Below are 22,001 nucleotides of genomic sequence, written 5' to 3' on the forward strand. Positions count from 1 at the left end.
CGGTGGCAGGGCCAAGCAGCATTGTACCATCACAGGAGGAGGAGGATGAGGACAGCAGTGCCGTGGGCAATGAGGATGACACAGGACATACCCTCTCATTTCCCCACTCCCCCCTACTGTCACTAACGCCCCCATTGCAGTTCTCACCGGAGAACTCACCCACACAGACCCACCCAGCACCTGCCACATCTCCTGCCAGGAGGATCATCGTTGCACCATTGAACATCATGGAGGGAGCAGCGGGTCAGGCCCCAGCACCCACCCCTGCAACACCTGTGGCACACCAGCCCACACTGCAGGGCAGCAGCAATCGGCGCCGGCCACGCACATCCAGCAGTGCTTTACCAGCACGGGAGGGCAGCGAATTCCAAGGGCTGGAGGGGAGCATGGTCCGGATCCAAAGGATGCAGGCCAAGTCAATCCTGGCTTGCCAGCGCCAATTGCGGGAGCACAACCTGCAGATGGGGGAGATGACAAAGGGATTTAAGAGTTTCGTTGATAGCAACAAGGATATAGCAACTGTACTGGGGCGCATGACTACTGCCATAACCCAACTGTGTAGTAAGATGGAGGAGCACGAGCACAGTAGGCGCAGGGATGCCCGCGTGCCAAACCGGGCAATCAACCGCCTTGCCGCAGCAACCACCAAGCTATGCCGCCGAGGGGCTAACATGGAGGACTGCCTCACCCAGAACACTGCAGAGGTGACCAGGGGCATGGCCCGCATCACCACTGCCATGGAGGCGTTAATTATCTCAAACACGGTGGTGAATCCTGCCCTGGACGTGGGTGAGGCTGGGGACAGCAGCAGCCACAGCAGCCCGGCCAGCGCTGTATCTGAGCTGCGCCGGAGCACCAGGCGCTCCGCTGAGGCAGCCGGACACACAGAAGGGGGTGATCCACATCCAAGTGGGTCAGCTAAGCGCAGCAAGAAGTGAGACAGCCAGGGTGGGTGAGGCAACCCAGACCATTTACATTCCCCCCCTTTACTGTACTTATTTGATTTGTTGCACATCAGTGCAGTAACATTGTGCCAACATTATTACATTTATTTTTTCCACATCCATTGACCTGTCTGTGCATCTGTACTCACTCAGAAATAGTTTTCTGTTATCTCCTCACGTCTGTATCTGCCATCACTTGGCATAGACACCCCAGCAGGTTGTGTTTGTGGCACAGCAACATCGTCGTCATGGTCCTCGTAGTCTGACAACTCCACCTCAGTGCCCTTCTTCACCGCAAGGTTGTGCAACATTGCACAGACAGCTATGATCTTGCATGAGGTGATGGGGGTATACTGCCTTGCACCTCCACTCTTGTGCAAGCATCTGAACCTGCTTTTCCAGATGCCAAAGGTCCGTTCTACTACATTCCTTGTGCTTTTGTGGGCCCGGTTATACCTCCTTTGGCTGGGTGTAGAGGGGTTGAGGTAGGGGGTGAGTATGAATGAGCGGAGGGCATATGCACTGTCGCCTAGAAGGAAAAGGGGTAACATTACTCACATGCATACATGTACTTTACTGTGCTACTTTGTGTTATGGGGGTCTGATGATGTGTCTCACCTAGGAGGTATCCTTCACCAAATTCCCCAGCCGTCAGCCGTGCATAGATGCCGCTGTTTTGAAAAATGTACGAGTCGTGGGTACTCCCTGGGAATTTTGCTACCAGGTCTGTGATGGTGCACTTAGCATTGCAGATCACCTGCACATTGATGGTGTGCGTAGACTTCCTATTGCGGTATATGTATTCTGTGTCAGCAGGGGGGCAAATCGGAATGTGCGTGCCATCAATGCAGCCGATGATTTGGGGGAATCGTGCCATCTGGTAAAAGTCTGCTTTTGTTTGTACCAGTTCCGCATGGGTTGCAGGGAAAGATATGTATTGGTCCATCCTCTGTATCATGGTGTCAAGGAATTTGTTGAAAAACCTTGAAAGGCTGCTCTGGGTCACCCCTCCTACCGCAGCGACTCCACTTTGATAGCTGCCAGAGGCAAGCAGGTGTAGGCTACATAGCACCTGCACGTGCGTTGGGATGGCGTGTGCCCTTGGGGTGGGGTGGTCCAACAGTGGTTTGAGGTCCCTGATGAGCTCCAGAATGGTGTCTGAGTCCAGCCTGTACCTCTGTAGGATCTCTGCCTCTGTGAGCATGAACAGGGTGATCCTCTGTCTGTAGACCTGTTCCTCTCTTTGCCATTCCCTCTCTCCTTCCTGCTGTAGCCGTAGCCGCCTTGCAATGACATAAAATGCCGCAATCCTGCAAGTTGCATTGCATTTTGGGTCTCTTTTTATAGGTTGCAGTTGGTTACCACCTGATTGGAATCCATGGTAAATACCTAATTTGAAATACCGATTTTGAGTCAAAATCGGTATTTCTGTGCTTCCCTACATCTCAATCACAGTTTTGGGCTGCCCGATTCGGTAATTTACAGAATCGGTAACTCTACCGATTCGGTAGATAGTCCGATTCAGATTATTTACCGATTCGGTATATCTACCGATTCGGCACATGGTCCGAATCGGTATATTTACCGAATCGGTATGTTACCGATTCGTTCTTTTACTGAATCGGTGTATTTCCGAATCGGTTTATTTCCGATTCGGTAACTATACCAATTCGGTATCAATACCGAATCGGACGGTTTTCAGTGTCCTACATCACGATGGCTGGATACCGATCGGTAAGGGCCGAAAATCGGTATTTTTGGCCGTTACCGATCGGTATTAGGCCACCTACATCGGGCCCTAAATCTTTTATGTCCAAGAAACTATTATCATCCCATGACTCAAATAAACGCAGTGTAATAGACACATCTCAAAGTAAAGTATACCTTGGACCAGGTGGACTAGCCAATTTTATACTCTGCTTATCATTGAGAAAGGAGGAAAAGCATAAGGACGAAGACCTCTCCAATCCTGCAGGAAAGTATCTATTCCCGTTGCCTCCGGATCCGGATGCCAACTGAAAAACCTCTCTAGTAGAGTGTTTATCCTGTTCGCACAAAAGATCTACCCGAGTTGGACCCCAAAATTGGTTCAACCTCGCAAAAATCATCCTATCATCAGGTCGCTGGAATCGTAAAAATTCCTCGAAAACCAATCTGCCACAGAGTTGGAATATGTTCCGCCTGAACATAAATATTTCTCTCCAAACAATACTCCCAAAATACTCTTGCTAGATCTGCTAATCCTTTTGATCGTGGACCTCCCATTTTGTTGACATACCGTACCGCAGAAATATTGTCCATCCTTAAAATGACAGAACATCTTGCCGTCTGCTCCCCAAAACATTTTATTGCGAAAGGTCCATCTAATAATTCTAAACAATTTATATGTAGACGTCTTTCCTGAATTGTCCATTTTCCTCCAGTACTTAACAATCAGCATCTTGCATCCCAGCCTTCCAAGCTTGCATCTGACTCTACAATTAGATCTGCATTCTCTCCAAAAATCGCTCGCCCATTCCATGCTTCCATTTTCCTTTACCACCAAATCAACTCTTGTCTTGCTTCCTGAGAAAGACATACACTCTCTGAATATCTCAAGCCATTCCTTAAAGGAAAGCCTTCAATCTCTGCGATGCCCTGTAATGTAAAGGGCCTGGGAAAATTGCCTGAATCGTAGAAGACAGAAGTCCAATTATACGGGCCAACATACGTAAAGGAACACTGTTCATTTTCAATACATTTTTCAATTCTTTTCGAATTCTCTTTAGTTTCTCCTTTGAAATTTTCAGAACAGCTTCTACCGTATCTACCAAAAATCCCCAAAACTGTGTTTGTTGACTGGGTACGCATTGGGATTTCATCTGGTTCACCACAAAAACCCAGAGACTCTAACAAGTCTATCGCTAACCTCATATGAGAAAGAAGAGTGTTTCTGTCCTGATCCATAATCAGAATATCTATCTAAATAAATGATCATTCGAACACCCCTCTCTCTCAGAAAAGCTGCTACTGGCCAAAGAACCTTCGTGAAACACCACGGAGCGGATGACAGGCCGAAAGGTAGACACACAAATTTCCACATCTGGTCTCTCCAGACAAACCTCAAATACCTTTGATGCTCTCTCCATATTGGAATTGTAAGATAAGCATCCTTCAAATCTAATCTTGTCATCCAGTCTCCTTTCAACAACACATCTTTTAACAGATGCATTCCCTCCATTTTGAAATGGTGATATACCACCCAATCGTTCAGTTGACGTAAATTTATTACTGGGCGCATGCCAACTTTGTCTTTTTTTTCCACTAGAAATATATTGCTTATAAATCCTTCTACATTCTCTCTCTCTCTCTTACTATCGCTCCTTTCTCTAATAATTCTTGCACCTCTATGTCTATCATTTTCATCTGTTCTTTTTTGAACAGCATACGATTCGGTACCATTCTTTAAATTGGTTTTGCTATAAATTCTATTCAGAAACCTTGAACTGTTTCCAACACCCATGGGTCCCTTGTTATTGACCTCCAAACCTCTGAAAATTGGGCAAGTCTGCCGCCAACTAACCGGATAACAAAAGGGTCTTGACTTACCATTTGAGCCTCTTCCTCTTCTCTCTTCCCTCTATTGAATCTTCCTCTTCCACGTTGTCTTTGTGGAAAAAATCTCCACCATGAAAAAACTGTTTACCCTGGTAGCCTCTGTTACCAAATCCACGTGAAAAGGAGCCTCTAGTGATTACTTGCCCTCGGCCGGAGAACCGACTCCATGTTCTCCCGGCCGAACCAAAAACACGTTGATCACTAAACACTTTCTTTAGCTCTCTCTGACATTTTTGTAGGCTGCTGAACGCCCCTACATATCTTGATAATACTTTTATAAACTCATCTCCAAAAAGGAGACCCTTTGCCAAAGGTCCTTCCTCTTTAGTCGCAAGGTCTTCCAACTTTGGGTCAATTTTTACTAATAAACTCTTCCTTCTCTCAATAGATAAAGCTGTATTTGCGTTTCCTAATAAACATACAACCCTTTGTATCCATTCTCGAAGTTCCATTACATCAATATTTTGCTTACCAATATAGGCCTCTTCTGCCATCTCAAATGTTTTAGAAACTGAACCAATTACATCTAATAACATGTCTTGACAAAATTTTAACCCTCGATCAATACCTTTCCTTGGATCACGACCCCCTTTCGCAATAAATGCAATCATTTTTTTATCAAGTTCTGGTGTCATTAACACCTTGTTATCAACAATGGGGTAAGGACACTCTGATCTGAGCCAAACTTGCACTTCTTTTTGAATCTCCCGTCTTATCCAATATTCCAAATAGTGCGCAACATGATCAGATGTTGACCACTCAGGAGAAAAAGGATGTTTTATAAGTAATGGGTAAAACATTACATCACCCAACGGATCTTTTAGGTTTTTATTCATTAAACCTGATATGTCATCCTTTTTAACTCTTATTCTGAACGTCTTTGTCAGAATCAAAATCAGAACTACAACTCAGTTCAAACTCTGCACTCTCAGAGGAATCCTCACACACTACATATTTATGTTTGCGTTTACCTTTTCCGTCTTCATCACTTTGGCCTCCTACTTGCGCATCTTTGCGGCCTGAGCCTTCCTCTATTTGCCTGTCTGTACAGCAAATATGCTCTACCTCAGTAGATCTTTTTTTCTTTCCATATTCTTCACTTGAAGAAACATGTTTCCTTTTCCTTGAAGCCTTTTTACTACTACAATGCGCAGACTAATTTTCAGATGCTGAAAAAAAAACTTTCTTCCTCCTGTACAACTGATTTTGACCCAGCTATCATTTCCAATTTCTTTTCCATTCTCAAAGACACTTCTGTTGTTATCTTTTCCATTGCTTTATTGTCATGTTATGTTATGTTATGTTATAAATTTATTTCTATAGCGCACGGCTACTCCGAGGAGTGTCCCGGCGCTTTATCGAGGCGGCTCAGAATAAAAGAACATAACACCTTTATTAATTCTCTCTTCAAGTGTTCCTACTCCTTGCTCCATAACTCCTTTCTAAAATTCACCACAAAAAAACAACACTAAAAATATTCTTTTAAACTATAAATTTTATGTGAACTCTAATGCAAATCCTCTCTAGATCCGCTTTCTTATTATTTACTTCCTTTGCACCGATCTTTCTATTTTAGCGATACGAGCGCGATCAACGTTCCACATGTGCCGGCACAAAGAAGCTCACGTCATGGTAAGCACGCGAAAGCCTCTCGTGCTCTGGTTTTATAATTTCATATGCGCTCGCGCATACCTTTTACCTCAAATGAACCTCCTTCATAAAATCTTGTGAAACATCTAAATATCTTATTTAAACACAGCAGAATCATTTAAAATATATTTTCTCTACCTTTAGTCTGCCAACTATATTATTCCTTTCCCCAATTTTGTTTACAAATATGAAACGCGCTTCGAATTAAAACGGGTTTAAACTAAACCAACATCATTTTCATCTATGACTTTAATTCAGATTGTTAACTCACTAAAAGAATATATCTTCATGATTTTAAAACGTTATAAATTGATATTCGTTTTAAGCTCTAATTATAAAAAGTTCTTTAAATAATCTATACACATTTCATAGAGAATACCTTTTGATTATAAAATATTTAAATATCATTTCAAACATTTACCAAGACTCTAAATAAAATTATCTTAACTTATATTCCAGAGTAAACAATACTTATCTCTTAGAGCAGCAGCAATAAAAGACGGAAGAACAGATAATGTAGAGGATTTTTTTTAGTTTTGGAATGTTCTTAGAGAGTCTGTATTCTATATTCTAAGAACATAATGCTTGTTTCATGCTGCTGAGTGGTGGAATAAAAGAAATTATTACATAATGTTGGCCTCCGTGTCGTGCCATAAAGTCAGATGTTTGATAGGAGAAGGAATATGAATAGATGTATAACTTAGTAGGGGGCTTGGATTGGAAATATGGTGAAGATTGTTTTGATTGTGAAATTGTTTTGTGCCCATAAATGTAATAAAATCGTTTGAAAATAAATATTTAGCAGTACAGAAAGCATTTAAAACATTAACGAAAAACACATCACCGTTCCATTTATTTAAGTAGTCACCATTTGTTCAGAGTGAAACGTATGACAATAGGCAGGGGCGGCCTTAGGCATGTGCAAGCTGTGCACCTGCACTGGGCCACCAAACTCCAGGGGCCACCACACCAATATATATCCTTAATATAATAATCCTCTGAGGATGGATACACATTTGCGTGGCGGCCCCTGGCAGGGATTTGGCGGCCTCCGGCTCTGTTCCACTTCCAAACACCCTGACCCCCCGCCCCACTCCTCAATGGCCTCCGCCCCGCCCGGACCCCCTCTTCCGGGGCCCCCTACCTACGCTCCCTGCCCAGGGCCACCAGGAGCTTAAAGCCGCCCCTGCAATAGGTTTAGTTTTATATTTGTTAACATTTAGGGCAAATAGCAGTATAATCTTATTTGATGTCATCTAAACCAAAGATAAGAAAAATAACATGGAACTGCAGCTATGAAAAGTAAAGGGGCCTGGGAAATGAAGTAATATTGCACTGAATAGTGTGCCGATTAAACTGAAAAGGGCAGTTAAAATAATTCAAGTTTTCTAGTATTTTAAACTGTTTAACTTTTCGCATGATCACATCAGTACATTATTTTTTCTAATAGGTCGAAAGTTCAAAAAATTCGGCAAAGTGAAAACTGTGAGAAGAATGGATACCGTTACGTATGGACGACAGCCCTTCGTGATTCCGGTTGAAAACCAACAAAGCTTAGTAACGAGGATATCTAACTCAACCCAAGAATTGCACATTATTCCCCAATTGCTGAACATTTTACAGAGCATTGAGCCTGAGGTTGTGTATGCGGGTTATGATAACACACAACCCGAAACTCCAAGTTCTTTGCTTACCAGTTTGAACCGACTATGCGAGAGGCAGCTGCTTTGTGTAGTTAAATGGTCTAAATCCCTTCCAGGTAACATATTAGTTTCTCTAGATGCTGGTTTTACTCTGTTTTTATGTTATGCCTTTCATGCAAGAGATATGAACCACAGGCCCTGGAGTTTCTTTGCTGAAACGAAATTCAGAAGCACAGTTACAATGCATGAGTCTGACAGAACCAATGTCTTATTTTTGAGGAACCCAGTTTTTAATGGCCCTTCTGTCTACTTTCTTGTTCTGCACTATCCAGATGATTTTGGGTCCCCACTAAAAAGGGTTTGTTCACTAAGATTCATGTTGCAGCATTGTAATTTATTGTAATTGCATTAATATAGCATTCATATTGATGAGATATCGAAGTGCATTATCTGATAGGTAGCACATTGCACTGTTGGGGGAGCTTGGTTTTAAGAGTGTTAAATTGCAGTGTGGCCTACGTTGGAAGAGTATGGATGTTATCAAGTTGGTCACCAGAGAAAGATCTCTTATCGTATCCCACCTCGAATTGCCTATACTTGTATTGATGCGAAAAGGAGTGAGAGGTAGAAATTGAGCATCTTATATTAATTTCTAGCATCCACTCTGGAGTGACTGGTCTGACATAATGATGAGTCTCTATAGTCTACCCAGGAGTAACAGAGAAGCAGTATATGGCAAGTACTGGATAGGAGCCGCCGACATAAAAGCCCAGGCGTGGAGAAAAGGTAACGTCTTTGATGCACTGGCTACAGGCAGTCAGATTGAGTTATCTAGGCCCTTCAGGAATGACCAAAGAATAGCCTGTCATGTGCACAGATTTCAAACAGGCATGATGCTTTTTGATTACTCTCTTTTTAGCAATGGCATTCTATAACAGTGTAGATTTGGGGCAAAGGGAAAAGTGTGGTTCTATCCTCTTTAGGGAGAAACCAAGTATTTCTTTCTTTCGTGAATTATAAATGGTCTAGCACCTATCTTGTCGTTTCTGGGAGGGAGTTCCATAGCTATGCTTCATTCTGCAGTAAAGAGAATTCGCCAATACCTTCTTCATGTGGGGTGAATACTGAATGGACAGCTGAGGTGCTACTTCGGGATTAAGTCTTTTTTTCTGTGAGTACTTGTTTGATTTTAGCTTGGATAAGCAATTGGTATTTGTCTCGATGGCCCTGGGGACACAGGGTGCTTTGAAAGCATATTGTCTTGCTCTAGGTAGCCATGAAGAAACTACAGTACTGACTAGTTGTTTTCCAGTGGGTGGAAATGTAGTAGCTGACTTGCTGCAACATTTCAGATCGTTTGTTGTTTATGCAGGAAGAATAGCGACACCCCACATTTTAAAGATCATTTGTATACCTTATTCAAAAAGACAAGAGTGATTGGGTCCTGTAATTTCTGCAGCTATCTTAGGTTTGGAAAGGTTTGTTTGAGTTTCCTCATTGTGCAGAAGACATTTCTTACAAGATTCACTTGAAGGATCACAACAAGTTTGGCATGCATGCATGCACACTCTGAGATGTCTCCCTTGATGTCAATTGTGGGGACTCAAGTTCCTTTAATCAAATGGCAGTAGGTCGGTAGTTTCTTCTTTGTTTACAGGTCAGGAGTTCTGTCTTAGAACAACTAGTTGACTTTAAAATATTTGATCAACATCCAGTTATCCAAAGCAAGGATAGTGAAAAATAGTGGTCAAGTCTTGGTGATTCCAGCTTCCCAAGTTTTTCCAGTTTTAGGATGTATGGGTGGTGCTGCTAAAGATGTATCAGGTTAGGTTGCGGAAAGTGATCAGCCGTGGTATGGGTTTAAGGTAGAGATTCAACAGAAGTGGAGGGATAATTGAGGCTTGCCAAGTTTTTCAAGTCTCAGTAGTTTTGTAAAGTTTTAGAAGTCTCAATAGTAGACACTGGTAGTGGACAGTGTACAAGGCCACCAATAAACCCTGCAGTAGTGATTCCCTCTAGTCCATTCTTTTGGAATATTTATTTATTAGTTTTTCAACATCAATCACAAACAGTTCTATTGCAAGTCAGATATATAGAAAATAAAATAACATAATAAGTATCCAGCACTTCCGTGCTGTCCCAATATCACCAGTAGCTATCACAGTTGCATATAAAGTATTAAAGTAAAGCATAAGCTTCAGTATACTTTTAGCCGTCACTTCTATTAACAGAATAATTTCTTCTTGTGTACATAAAAGATAGTCTCGCCTCCTCCATTATCCAATGTCTACCAGAAGATGGGGAGTGCCCATGGAATCCCTCAGGAACAGTGGAGTGTAATACTTAGGACATGCTGATGTGTATCTTTTCCTTCATGATCTCCTATTGCAATGTGAGGTCAGTTCCACTGTCTTTACTCACGGTCTAGATGTGGGGAGTAGGTAAGGGCCATTGGAAATGGAATAAGGTACAGTTCTTTAAGGTGGAAGAACCCCATCCAGGTATCCTAAAATAGGTGCAATTGATCTTGGAGCTTGTAAATGCATCTTTCAAAAGTGGCCAGGAGGTATAGTTACAAAAAACACTCTTGATGTGGGAATATGTGTGATGAGTGCCAGTGATGCAGGATGCATATGTTGTCCACCATAAAGGCCATCGATATCAATCTAGCCAGTGGACAGTTGTGTCGTCAACGTCCATAAAGTCATGCAAAAAAGCCAGTTTGGCAGAGTCTCGGAAAGGTATAGAGCTAGTTTTGTGGAGTGTTTTTCAAGTGGAGCACCAGTAGGATATTAGGGAATAACAAGACCACAGTTAATGTTATAGGTAACAGCCATCAACATTACATCACCAGGTGTCGTTTGGGATTAGGCAGGCCTAACGTAACATATACGTTGACCAATACCATTTACGTAAGATCATTAACTAAGAATAATTCAGTTGCTCTTTTCGGAGCGAGTGATTTCTTTCCAATCTCTATCTGAGTAGGCAATTCCTAACCTGTCCTGCCAATAGGTTTTAGATGGCAGTTTTGTGCTCTGGGAGTATACGTTGACAAGAAGAATCCGGTAGAGGTTGGAAACAGTACCCCCAGAGAGGCCCCACTTCCTCAAATATTTTAAGATAGGTGATTCGGAGAGGCGCGTCCCGCCCTAATCAGCTCGGCTAGCAATGTCTCATTTACCAAAACCCCCTGTGTTGAGAAAGTGTGGAAGGCAAAGTCCAACTAAAGCTGTGCAAAGGGGCAAAATGTGTCCCCACTACGATTATCCCCAGCAGCCTAATTCCCTCTGCTTTTCCACACCCGCCACCTGTCCATTTCACGGCCAATGCGAACACCCTTGTTAGATCAGAGTGGCACATCTTTACGGACAAAGTTGTCTATACCTAGAAGGCAGTGTGCTTTCTTTCATGTCCTCCACATCACTTGGAATGTGGATGCAATGTGCTGACTTTAAAGCTGGAGAGGGGCAAGCAACTACCTCCACTGCGGAATAGCAATAAAAATCCAGAAACGCCTCAATGCTTTTTATGCAGATTTACACAGATTTACAGTTAGGTGAGAGGGCGAGCAACTACCTCCACCTCGGAATTGGCAATAATCCAAAAACACCTCAATGCTTATAACAAGGATTCACACAGACTTACAGCTAGAAGGCAACTATGAGGTCCGGAGAAGAAAGAAAATTGCCAATAAATTTAAGATCACAGAAAAAAACAAGAAAAAGAAAACAAGAGGAATAAAATGGGGATAGCAGCAGAGGCGGCAGCCCGCCTGTACAAAAAACAAAACGTGGGAAGTTAGAAAAGAAAGATACCAAGGAAGTCAATGGGACCCTGATCTTCCCTCAAAACATCCTTACCAAAACTTTAAATCAAAAAATCTCAACTGCAAAGGAAAGGAAATCATTATCAGAACCATTATCATAAGAAGGAACAAAAATAGAGGCAAAAACAGACACAACAGCTACCTCGAGCTTAGGCCCCGACACGCTTGATCTAATATGCATAAAGGGCTCATCGCAGTCAAGAAACCTCAGCTCATTTCAGCCCAAGATATTCACCAAGTTCTCATTTCTAAAAGACCCATGGACCGTAATATTCTCAAAAACAGGAGAAATAAAAGGGCTGCAAACTCCTTTGCTACCAGGAAACAAGGATCAACCCCTGCAAACCCTAATAAATAGCCACACAAGGGGAACAAATGAAACTGTTGCATTAATTCACTCAGAAAAATCTCCCCAATCCAACGGAAGAGGAAACATCAGCAGGAGTATACAACAATTTCAACAAAATCCAGAAAAAATAGAAGAAAATGACAAGTCGGAATCTATTAGGGTGCTTACAAACAAAAAAGATAACGGATACATCAGTCATGAAGAACAAATAAGGGCAATTGAAATTGAGCGAAGGCAGGTGAAGCAGGAAGTTGTGGTGAGCACTCTGCTCATCCCAGATACCTTCGAAGAGCCCACACAGACCCCAAAGGCTCCCACCGAGGGGAGAGAGACAGTAACCCAAGAAACAGAACAGCTGGGTAGGTTGCAAATTAGAATAGACACCAAATTGAATCAAACACTCTGCTAGGCAGAGGAGACAGAAGCTGCCTCCAAAACATGCAAAGCATTGCAACAACTTAGTCCGATAAAATCGACCAACTCCAGGTTTCACGAAACCACCTTCACAAAACAGCCAACCAGGAAGAAAACAAGCCAAGGGAGCAAAAAACGACAAATAAAATCTCCATTACTCCATATCAACCAACTAACCAATTAAAAACTTTAACACTCCAAACGTCTTGTGGTAAATCTCGAGACAATAGAGCACCCGAATGGAGTGAGCCAATCCTCCAAGAAAGTAACTATAACTTTAACGGGGACATGTCTTTTTTCGCATCACAAGAATGGGAGGAACTAGTTGCGTCGTACAGTCACGACCAAAAAACACTAACAAATTGTGCAAACCCAGAAACAAAGGAAAAAAAACAATAAGACCCAGGACTCGATCTGGGCTGCACTATTGAGTACAATGCAATATTCAACTGCAGCATTGCAATATCAATCTCACAAAATGGACCTTCAGTTAACAGTACTTCAAACATTAGCTGACGTTACGTCAGGGATTGACCGGAAATTAGCCGACTTGAACGGACTAATAAAACGAGGGCAAGAGGAAGCACTTAAGGATAGGTTACAACAACAAGAATGCACTTGCACTCCAATAGTGGACAAATGACTCACGCTACCATTAATACTGGGTGATTTACTATCTACATGAAATCAAAAAGTGAAATCCAGATAATAGTGAGTGATGACCCGCCCACCTACAGGGAAAATGAATTAGAACCAGAAGTCTTGGAGACAATAAAACATCTAGAGATCCTTCACCAGTAGGGAGAGGGATTGAACAGAACAACCAAAATGAATTATTTGACAAAGATTCCATGACAAAGAACACTCGGGGAAAGAAAAAAAGGAAAGGAAGGAACAAGAAAACAATTTTTCAGAGCAAGCACAAAGCAAATCAGCTTCTTCAGCTCACAGGCTCTCCAGAACAAGCAGTGGAAGAAGGATGTAGAGAGCCAACGACGACACAGCTAGGAGATCCCGCCACTTCACAAAAAACACAAAGAAGGGAGAGTGGCACTCACGAGGCACCGAGTATAACCCCTAGTAGAGAACATATAATAAACATTAACCTCCTGAGTTACCAGGAGAATGATCGTAAGAAAAACGCGTCTAGCAAGGGCCTACTATCTAGCAAAGCATCAAACGAAGTCGCCCAACACACAATAATGAAGCAGGGTAGCCACATACAGGACGAATTAAAAGAGCCTCATCATTCATTTAGTACAATTTTCCAATATGGCACAATGGTGCAGAATATTACCGGGAAACCTAAGGAGACAACGCCTACGCTGCAACACATCACCAACCGTAGGACAAACAGCACCAATAACATAAGGCCAGAAGAGCACACTACAACTAATGGGAAGCTCCCTCAGTACACAAACTATGAATTCTACAACGAAGAAGAGATAGACACCATAATCTTTTCTCCCCACTATAAATCAAGGGGTCGAGGAGACATTTTAAAAAGAGGAAATGTACTAAGACCTCTGCAATCAATTCCCAACCTCGTGAATATTAACACCCTGGACCTACTGTCAATTGAATTCCAGTCAAACAGCAGTCAGATCAGTCTAGAGGTTACAAAAACCAGATGGAAAACACCAGAGATAGCAAGGAGAATAATACAGGAACTAAATACCTTCCAAAGTTGGGGGATAGTCCTGAAACCAGTGCCAAAACCACCATACCCAGCCCCTTTATTAAGATCAGCTACTAACAACGAAAACAATAAGCCTTCCTCAATTCTAAAAGGAGCAAGGGGCAGCTCTCCAACTCCAGGTCAATCGGCATTAACCCGCTTTTCGCCTACGAGCAATTGGCGGAGCATACAACGAACAATAACACCGGTTCAATCAAATTGACATGGGAAGACTAATTTTCAAAATCCACAACTGGCAAATAATGAGATTACCATGTGTATTTGGAACATAAACGGTTTAGCATCCAAATTAAATGACGAAGAAGTCCTAAATTACTTAAAACGTTTCAATATCATCTTTATTCAGGAAACCTGGGAAGAAAAACCACCAGAGCAACAAGGTTATTCTTCTAGCTTTATTCCGGCAATAAAGAGGGTGGGCTTTGCACGTCGATCCAGGAGCCTACAGTCCCTATTTGCAATAACCCGAATAAATGAAACCTTTCCTATAAAGATCAGTATGACTCCTCCAAGTTGCATTCAGGCTTCGATAGTAAAACTGTTCCTGAATCAAATGGCACAAAAGGTAGTAATGATAAACATTTATGTACATCCAAAACACAAATTAAAAACAGCTAAAGAGCTGAGTAAAGAACTAAAAAGAGTAATGGAGGAGAGGACACCGAACATATCATCCTGTCCGGTGACTTTAACACGCACCTCCTACGATGACGACACTGCCCAGGAACTTACAGACTCATGGGGAATTCCAGCCCAAGGCCCTGTAAAAAAGTGAAACAAACATGGTGCTCCAAATTTCTTATTCAGGAGCTGTAACACTTAAACTTAAGATCAGTAAATGTTAGCTACAAAGAGGACAGCCCACCAGCTTCCACATATCACTCAGTAAAAACATCGTCCCATCTGATTTTACTTTTATGTCCCTATCCTTGTTCAAAATAATAGCCACTTTCAAAATAGGCAACAATGTATCGAGTGACCATATGCCACAGGAGCTGACGCTAAAAACAAAGACAGACTTACTACTGGAGGCAGATAAAAATATAATTTCAGTTGAAGCAATAAATCTCAAGCGACTAAGATGCAACTCAACCAATATGGAGATAGTTTCAAGCACAGCAAAAAATATACTAATCCGTGCTCAGGAACACTCAGAACACCCGATGGACAGTTGGGAAAAATTCATCACGTCACTTGGAGACAAAACGCCAACTGGGACCAAACAGAAACAGAGTAGCGAGGCTGTCAATTTAACAAAAATGGCTACGAGCCCTGTCTCAAAAAAAACTAAACAGATTATAAATGACACCTTAAGGCAACTGCCTAAGTCACCGGCAGATCAAAAACTGCAGCAATCTCTCTGTGAATCTAAGGCTCTAATAAAGCGAAGGAGATGGGACAGGAAAAGATTATTGAACAACGATCTATGAGCTAACTACTTTACAAATCGAATATGAAAAATAGCGCCTAGTTCTGGCAATCTATTAACAGACTACAACGCCCAAACCATCCAGGCTTAAACTCCAACAGCTCCAAAGCAGCCTGGGTCAACTTTCTTTATAATCATTTTAATGAAACCAACTCTACATTAGCTCTAAGCGCTAGCCAGTTCACTGAGAGAGTCATCAGTTCGTCAAAGGAGACATTAAACCAAAACCACGTCCATATAGATGAAAAATTCTCCAAAGTCTCCACCCAACTATTAAGGGAAATGGACTTAACTCTGACCCAAAGTAATGTTACAAGTACAAAAGAGAAGTCCAAAAGCCTGGAAACAACCTTGATTCAGAAACAAATAGCAAAGGGAAGACAGGCAGGGGCCCCTGGCCCCAATGGCATTCCTCCAAAGTTGTACAAACATGATCCTGAATTTTGGAGCAATGCACTAGAACCTGTCTTCAAATATGCACTTGAAACATCCATAATTCCACAGTCTTGGAGAGACTCAATCATAATCCCGATTTGCAAGCAAAAGAAGAGGTCTGAGCCAAAAAACTGTCAATTGATAGCCCTCATAGACACCGAAGCCAAATATTTTGCGGGGCTTATTTTAAACGACCTAACAACTTGGGATTTCAGACAACCACATTATTTCACCAACACAAACCGGGTTCCGACAAGGAGAGGGGACAACAACAAATATTATGGCCCTAACTTTACTAATGGACGCAGCAAAACAGGGGAAATATCCCCTGTTTCTCTGCTTCATAGACTTTACAGTAGCCTTTGACCATGTGGACAGAACAAAGCTCTGGCAAAAACTACAAGGCATGGGAATACCACCTACGCTTCTGGACCAGCTAAGGAATCTGCACACAAACACTTGGATAAGGATAAAGCTTGGTGCACGGATGCACGTATCAAAATAAATCCCTACCTCAAAAGGGCTAGGATGCGTCCTAGCCCCGTCGCTTTTTAATCTTTACCTTGCGGACTTAACAGGGGAATTGGACAAGTGTAAAAATCATGCACCAAAACTAGGGAATATACCATTATCAAACCTGTTATATGCTGACGATTTAGTTCTGATAAGTCAAACCCCCATTGGATTACAGCATCTCTTGAAAGTGACTCACAGCTTCTCAGAACGGAACGCCCTGAAAATAAATTACAGCAAGACAAGAATAATGGCAGTAAATCACCATAGGAAGAAAAGCTTCAATTGGTTCCTGGATGGTCATTGCTTAGATCAAGCACCCAGCTACAAATGACTTGGATTAATATTAGACCAAAACAACTTTTTCAAACCACAGATAGAATCCGTGCGGAGGAAAGGGGTAATGGTATATTTGAATATTCAATATTCGGAAGGGAAGCTACTCCAGGCTCTACAAGCACCCTAGGACACAGCTTCAAAGGGGTTCTTCACACTCAGACTCCGAAGGGCCTGAATCTCTCGGGAATCCCAGCCCCCCCCCCAGCTTGCAGCCGATTCCCCGCCACCTCCCCCCTTGGTCCCGGCAATACTTTTTCCACCAAACGTGGGACCCTCACTCGAGCCCCTCGAGAAACTGGTAAAGTCCCTGCTGATTCCACTCTTTGACCAAGTTAAGAGCCTGGGGGATAGGCTTGACAAGTTTGAACAGGTCACCAGGGACAATTTTTTCTCCCTGAAAACCTTGTTGAAACTACAGCCAAAGCCTAGTGAGGTCAATACAGACAGGAATGCTGGTAAAGGGGTTCCAGTGAGCCAACCATCTGGAGACCAGTCAACACTGCCAGCCAAGACACTGGCTACCGGGAAAGCACCAACTTTAGCTTCCCAGGCCAGTGCGAAGCAGGCAAGGCCGAGTGTTTCCATTCATGTAGCTCAAGTGCACAGCACTCCCCCCCCCAGCAGCGATAATACCTGCGCCTAATCCTGCGCATAAGAAACAACAGAAGGGAGGGGCTGGTCCAAACTTGCAACCCGCGGCTGCTGCGCTGGCAAAAACCAGCGGAGTAGCGATAACTTCTAAGGCTAAACCTACCACCTCTTCGCCTAAAAATCCCTCCCCAGTGGCCATCCCGCAGAATCCGACACATAAGTGCCCCCTGGTTAATCTCCCCCCTGAATGCCACCGTATGTTGTTGTTCTCACCAAAGTTCCCCCCCTAAAAGATACACAGCAGGAAACTCACCAGGCGCTAAAGAATAAGGTCATCCATTGGCTGAAAACCAATAGACCCCTTCCATTGGGCGTGGATGGCCTGATTCTTGGGGTGCGCAGGGTGGGCTGGATTGGACACGGGAAAAAACCTTTTGAGGGAGACTGCGTGGTGGTCAATTTTCAAGACATAAGAGCTGCCCATTCAATATGCTCCCAAGGGCGAACCGTGGCCGGTCCGGGAGTCGATGCAGTTGATCTATCCTTCTTCTACCCGCGGCCGGCCCCGATTACCCCTTTTATCCATCCCGGGCCCCCTTTCCAAAACAACGTCCATGGTCAATTTTTCCCAGGAATTACCCCAGCGCAGTCCCATCCAGTCCCACCACTACCGAACTGGGGTTTCTGGGGCTGTTGACTCCGTGACGCTCCTGAGGAGGCTTTGGTGGCTTGGAGTCCCGACGTCGAGTCCTCCCCTTCTGCTAAAATTCATAGCCCTCCGACCACACCACAAGACCAGGTCATTGTTGAGACTGCAAGGGGACCAGGGGAGGCGAGGGCACCACTTGACCCCCCAGTTGGCTTTCCAACTGAGGGTGTTGTGGACTCTCTTGCTCCTGTCGAGACCTGTAGCATTGCGGCTGTGACGGACCCATCCCTTAGGGTTTTCAGCTGGAATGTAGCAGGCCTCGAGAGAAAGCTGGCATTGCCCGACTGGAATTCGCTTGTGGAGCAATACTCCATATGCCTGTTCCAGGAAACCTGGAGTAAGGAGCCCCTACACAAGGCAGGATACTCCACCCACTATTTACCAGCTGTCCACGCAGGAACTGGTAGGGGTCGCCCTTCAGGCGGCCTCCTCATCTGGGTGGCCTCTGAACTTAACTGCAGGGTGGTGGAGCGGGATACTAAATGCCCGGACCTCCTCAACATCTCCCTGAAAAACCCTCAGGGTCGAGTCATCTTAAACATCTTTAACATTTATGCCCGAAGTACGAAGGGGGGTAGAGAATCCCCAGTCATAACTTGCCTAGAAGCCCTGCTCCGTTCGTCACCTTACAAGTATTGCACTCTGGTGGCGGGCGATTTTAATTGCACCTTTGAGCCCCTGGACTCCAAAATTTTACAAGATCAAGAGGAACATGACATCAGGTGGGGGATACCGTCCTTAGAACTCAGACCTATCAAAAAGTGGACAGAAGTGGCCCTTCAGATTAACTCCATAACTATGGAGTTTGGCCTGAGGGCTGCTAATGGCAGGACTGGTTCTGATAAAGCAGGGGCCCATACTTACAACAGGCCTGGACACACGTCAAGAATTGATTATTTTCTTCTTGACGTAAACTTGTGGAGCATGGTAAAGGACATGGTGATCATACCATCTGTAGAGAGTGATCACAATCTCCTCTCGCTCACCTTGTCCCATAGGTGGCTATCTAGCACTGCGAACAGAACCACTCGTAATCCCGCCCCGGACTTGACAGCAGTTTCCAACTGTGGACGTCGGCTAAAGTGGGCGAAGCTGTCGCTCTCAGAGGAGAAAACCTCTGTCATCAGGCAGCTTCTTACCTCAGCTCTAGATAACCTTGACCCCTGTGAGGATGGGTTGTTGGAGGTGACCATTAGGTTCTGCACCATAACCCAGGCCATCAGTGACCTTTTCGTAGTCCCAGTTAGTACTAACAGGAGGAAACCCCGTACACGGGCTAGACAGGGCTGGTTTAACCAGAAGTGTAGGGAGGCGAAGTCGCTTCTTATTGAAGCCGTTAAGTCTAAAATACCCTCCAGGACTAGGGTGGCCAGGAGGCACTATTCACTCTGCCAAAAAATGCCAAGAAGGAGTGGGAGGATAATTACTGGCAGGACCTCTTGGCTGCCAGTCGTGGGAAAGACGCCAAAGGCTTCTGGGATTTGGTGGGAAACAGGAACCGTCCCGATGACACACTGAGGACCTGTAGCATCAACGCTCAGACATGGTTTTCCCACTTTCAAAAACTCTATTCCGCCATTGAAGGCCCACTCAATGATCCCTTCATCCTCCCTCCTTACACCTTAGACCAAGACCTGGATTTGTTTTCTGTACTGGATGTCACAAAGCAGATCAAAACTTTGGTGCCATTAAAAGCAGCTGGCCCGGACGGTCTCCCAGGAGACATCCTCTGAGCCTACCCTGAAGAATGGGGGGTATTGATCTCGGCCCTTCTTAACGCAATCATCGAGGGAGGATCTGTGCCAGACTCCTGGAAAGGAGCAGAGGTAGTCCCTATTTTCAAAAAGGGCTGCCGGGACTTACCTGGGAACTATAGGCCCATAAGCCTAATAGACTCGAGTCAGAAACTGGCAGGGAAAGCCATTTTGGGGAGGATTTTACAATGGGTGGACGACAACCACATTCTGTCTGATATGCAAGCCGGGTTCCGTTCAGGTACCGGAACTATCGAACAAGTGTTCAGGCTCCTGTTATTGTACTGGAAGGTGATGGAGCTAGGCAAAGGCAGTCTCTACCTGGCCTTTATCGACCTGAAGACTGCCTTTGACCTGGTTCCTAGGGAGGAACTCTGGAGGGTGTTACATGGCCTAGGGATGCCTCCGTGCATCCTAAACCTCCTCATCAAACTGCATAACAACACCTATGCTCAGGTTAGATGGGGCTTGAATGGGGAAAAGACCGATAAGATCAGGGTCGAGAGGGGAGTGCAGCAGGGTTGAGTCCTGGCTCCCACCCTATTCTCCCTCTACATTAATGGGGTGGTAGAGCACCTGCTCGGCGAACCAGCGGACGCTCCCACCTTGGGAGGCGTAAAAATCCCAACTTTGCTGTTCGCCGATGACACCCTCCTCATTTCGAAACCCCCCCAAGGTCTCCAGAAACTCCTAAACCGCTTCCAGGACTTCTGCACTATCAGAGGATTAGTCATCAATGTGGACAAAACCAAGTATTTAGTCATGCACCCACCTCGTAAACTTGGCCGTCCCCCTATCTAGAACTCCACCCCCCTTGAAAGAGTGGCAGAATTCGATTACCTGGGAATCCGTTTAAGTGATGCGATGAGCTGGACCGCCCACATTAACAAAATGACAATTGGTCACAAAAGGGTGGGGGGGGCCCTCCTCAAGGAGTACAATAATTCAACCAAACAATGTGTTGCCCCTTTAATAGACATTTATAAAGCCCGAGCTGTATCTGCGTCACTCTACGGAGCCGAACTGTGGGGCCTAGGTAAAGTGGATTCACTGAGCAAGGCCGAGAACAAATTCATTAAAGACCTCCTTGCCATCCCGATGAGTAGCCCGACACTCCCAGTCCTAATGGATGTAGGCTGTAAAGCAATTGGGGACCAGGCACGCCTCCGACCTCTCTTGCTTTGGACTCGCCTGTGGAGGGTTCCGGAGCTCAAATCCTACGCTGACGGACTAGCAGAGGTGATGCGCTCCGACGGTTGGCAAAAGATCAAATGGCTCCGGGAAAATAAACAACTTCATGGGGATCTAGGTCTGGACTCCTATTGGCTTAGTCTCTCAGCCCCCCCAAAGGAGTCCCTAAAAAAACTTTACTGGGACTGGGTCTTCGCGAAGCGCATCAGCAATCAGCAGCACTGCAAAGCCACCGCAGCCTTCTTGCTAATAAAAGATGTCGTTGCCTTCGAGCCCTACTTGGACTTAATTACCATCGCCATGGACCGGTCTTTGTACATTAAATTCCGGTTAGGAACCCTACCCCTTGCCGACCTTTGCTCCAGGTGGAACAAATCCCAGCCCGCATCACGCCATTGTGCCCTTTGTCCTGACAAACCAGAGACGGTGCCATACTTTCTTTTTGAATGTCCGGACTATAGGCGCCCCAGATCAGGATGGCTTAAACCAATTTGCAGAGTATTGGGCACTCGCCAGCATTCGGTCGCCCTCCGGATCCTTTTAACCAATACAGCCCCTCCCATTGTTTGTGCCGTTTCCAAGTTTTTAAAATGGGCTTGGTTGATTCGACTGAAAAGACTGTCCATATCAATTTAATTCTATCTTAGTTAATTTATGCTGATCAAATGTGTTTTTATTCTTTTATTCTCAATGTACAGTCACATTTTTCGACATGCTGCTTTTATTTTTGTACTGCTTTTATGATAGATGCATATCGAAATAAAGCAATCAACCAACCAACCAATATTTGAATATAAAACCTCTAAAGAAACACCTCCCAGACCTAACATTTGATCGTTTAATAAAAGTCCTGCAAGCAAAACTTCGTCCTACAATAACATACGGTAGCTCAGCAATGAAGGGCAAAGATGCAAT

General features: G+C 44.2%; 1 protein-coding gene across 1 annotated transcript in view; it reads left to right on the forward strand.

Annotated features, from left to right (window-relative positions):
* The window catches only part of PGR (progesterone receptor), a 760,964-nt gene that overhangs the window by 494,587 nt on the left and 244,376 nt on the right, over positions 1 to 22,001 (forward strand). The window contains exon 4 of the mRNA XM_086935286.1: positions 7,642 to 7,950. Within this exon, the coding sequence (XP_086791412.1) occupies positions 7,642 to 7,950 (309 nt within the window). The remainder of the gene's footprint in view (positions 1 to 7,641; positions 7,951 to 22,001) is intronic.

The sequence above is a fragment of the Lissotriton vulgaris genome, chromosome 8, assembly GCF_964263255.1.
Source record: "Lissotriton vulgaris chromosome 8, aLisVul1.2, whole genome shotgun sequence".
Classification (NCBI taxonomy): domain Eukaryota; kingdom Metazoa; phylum Chordata; class Amphibia; order Caudata; family Salamandridae; genus Lissotriton; species Lissotriton vulgaris.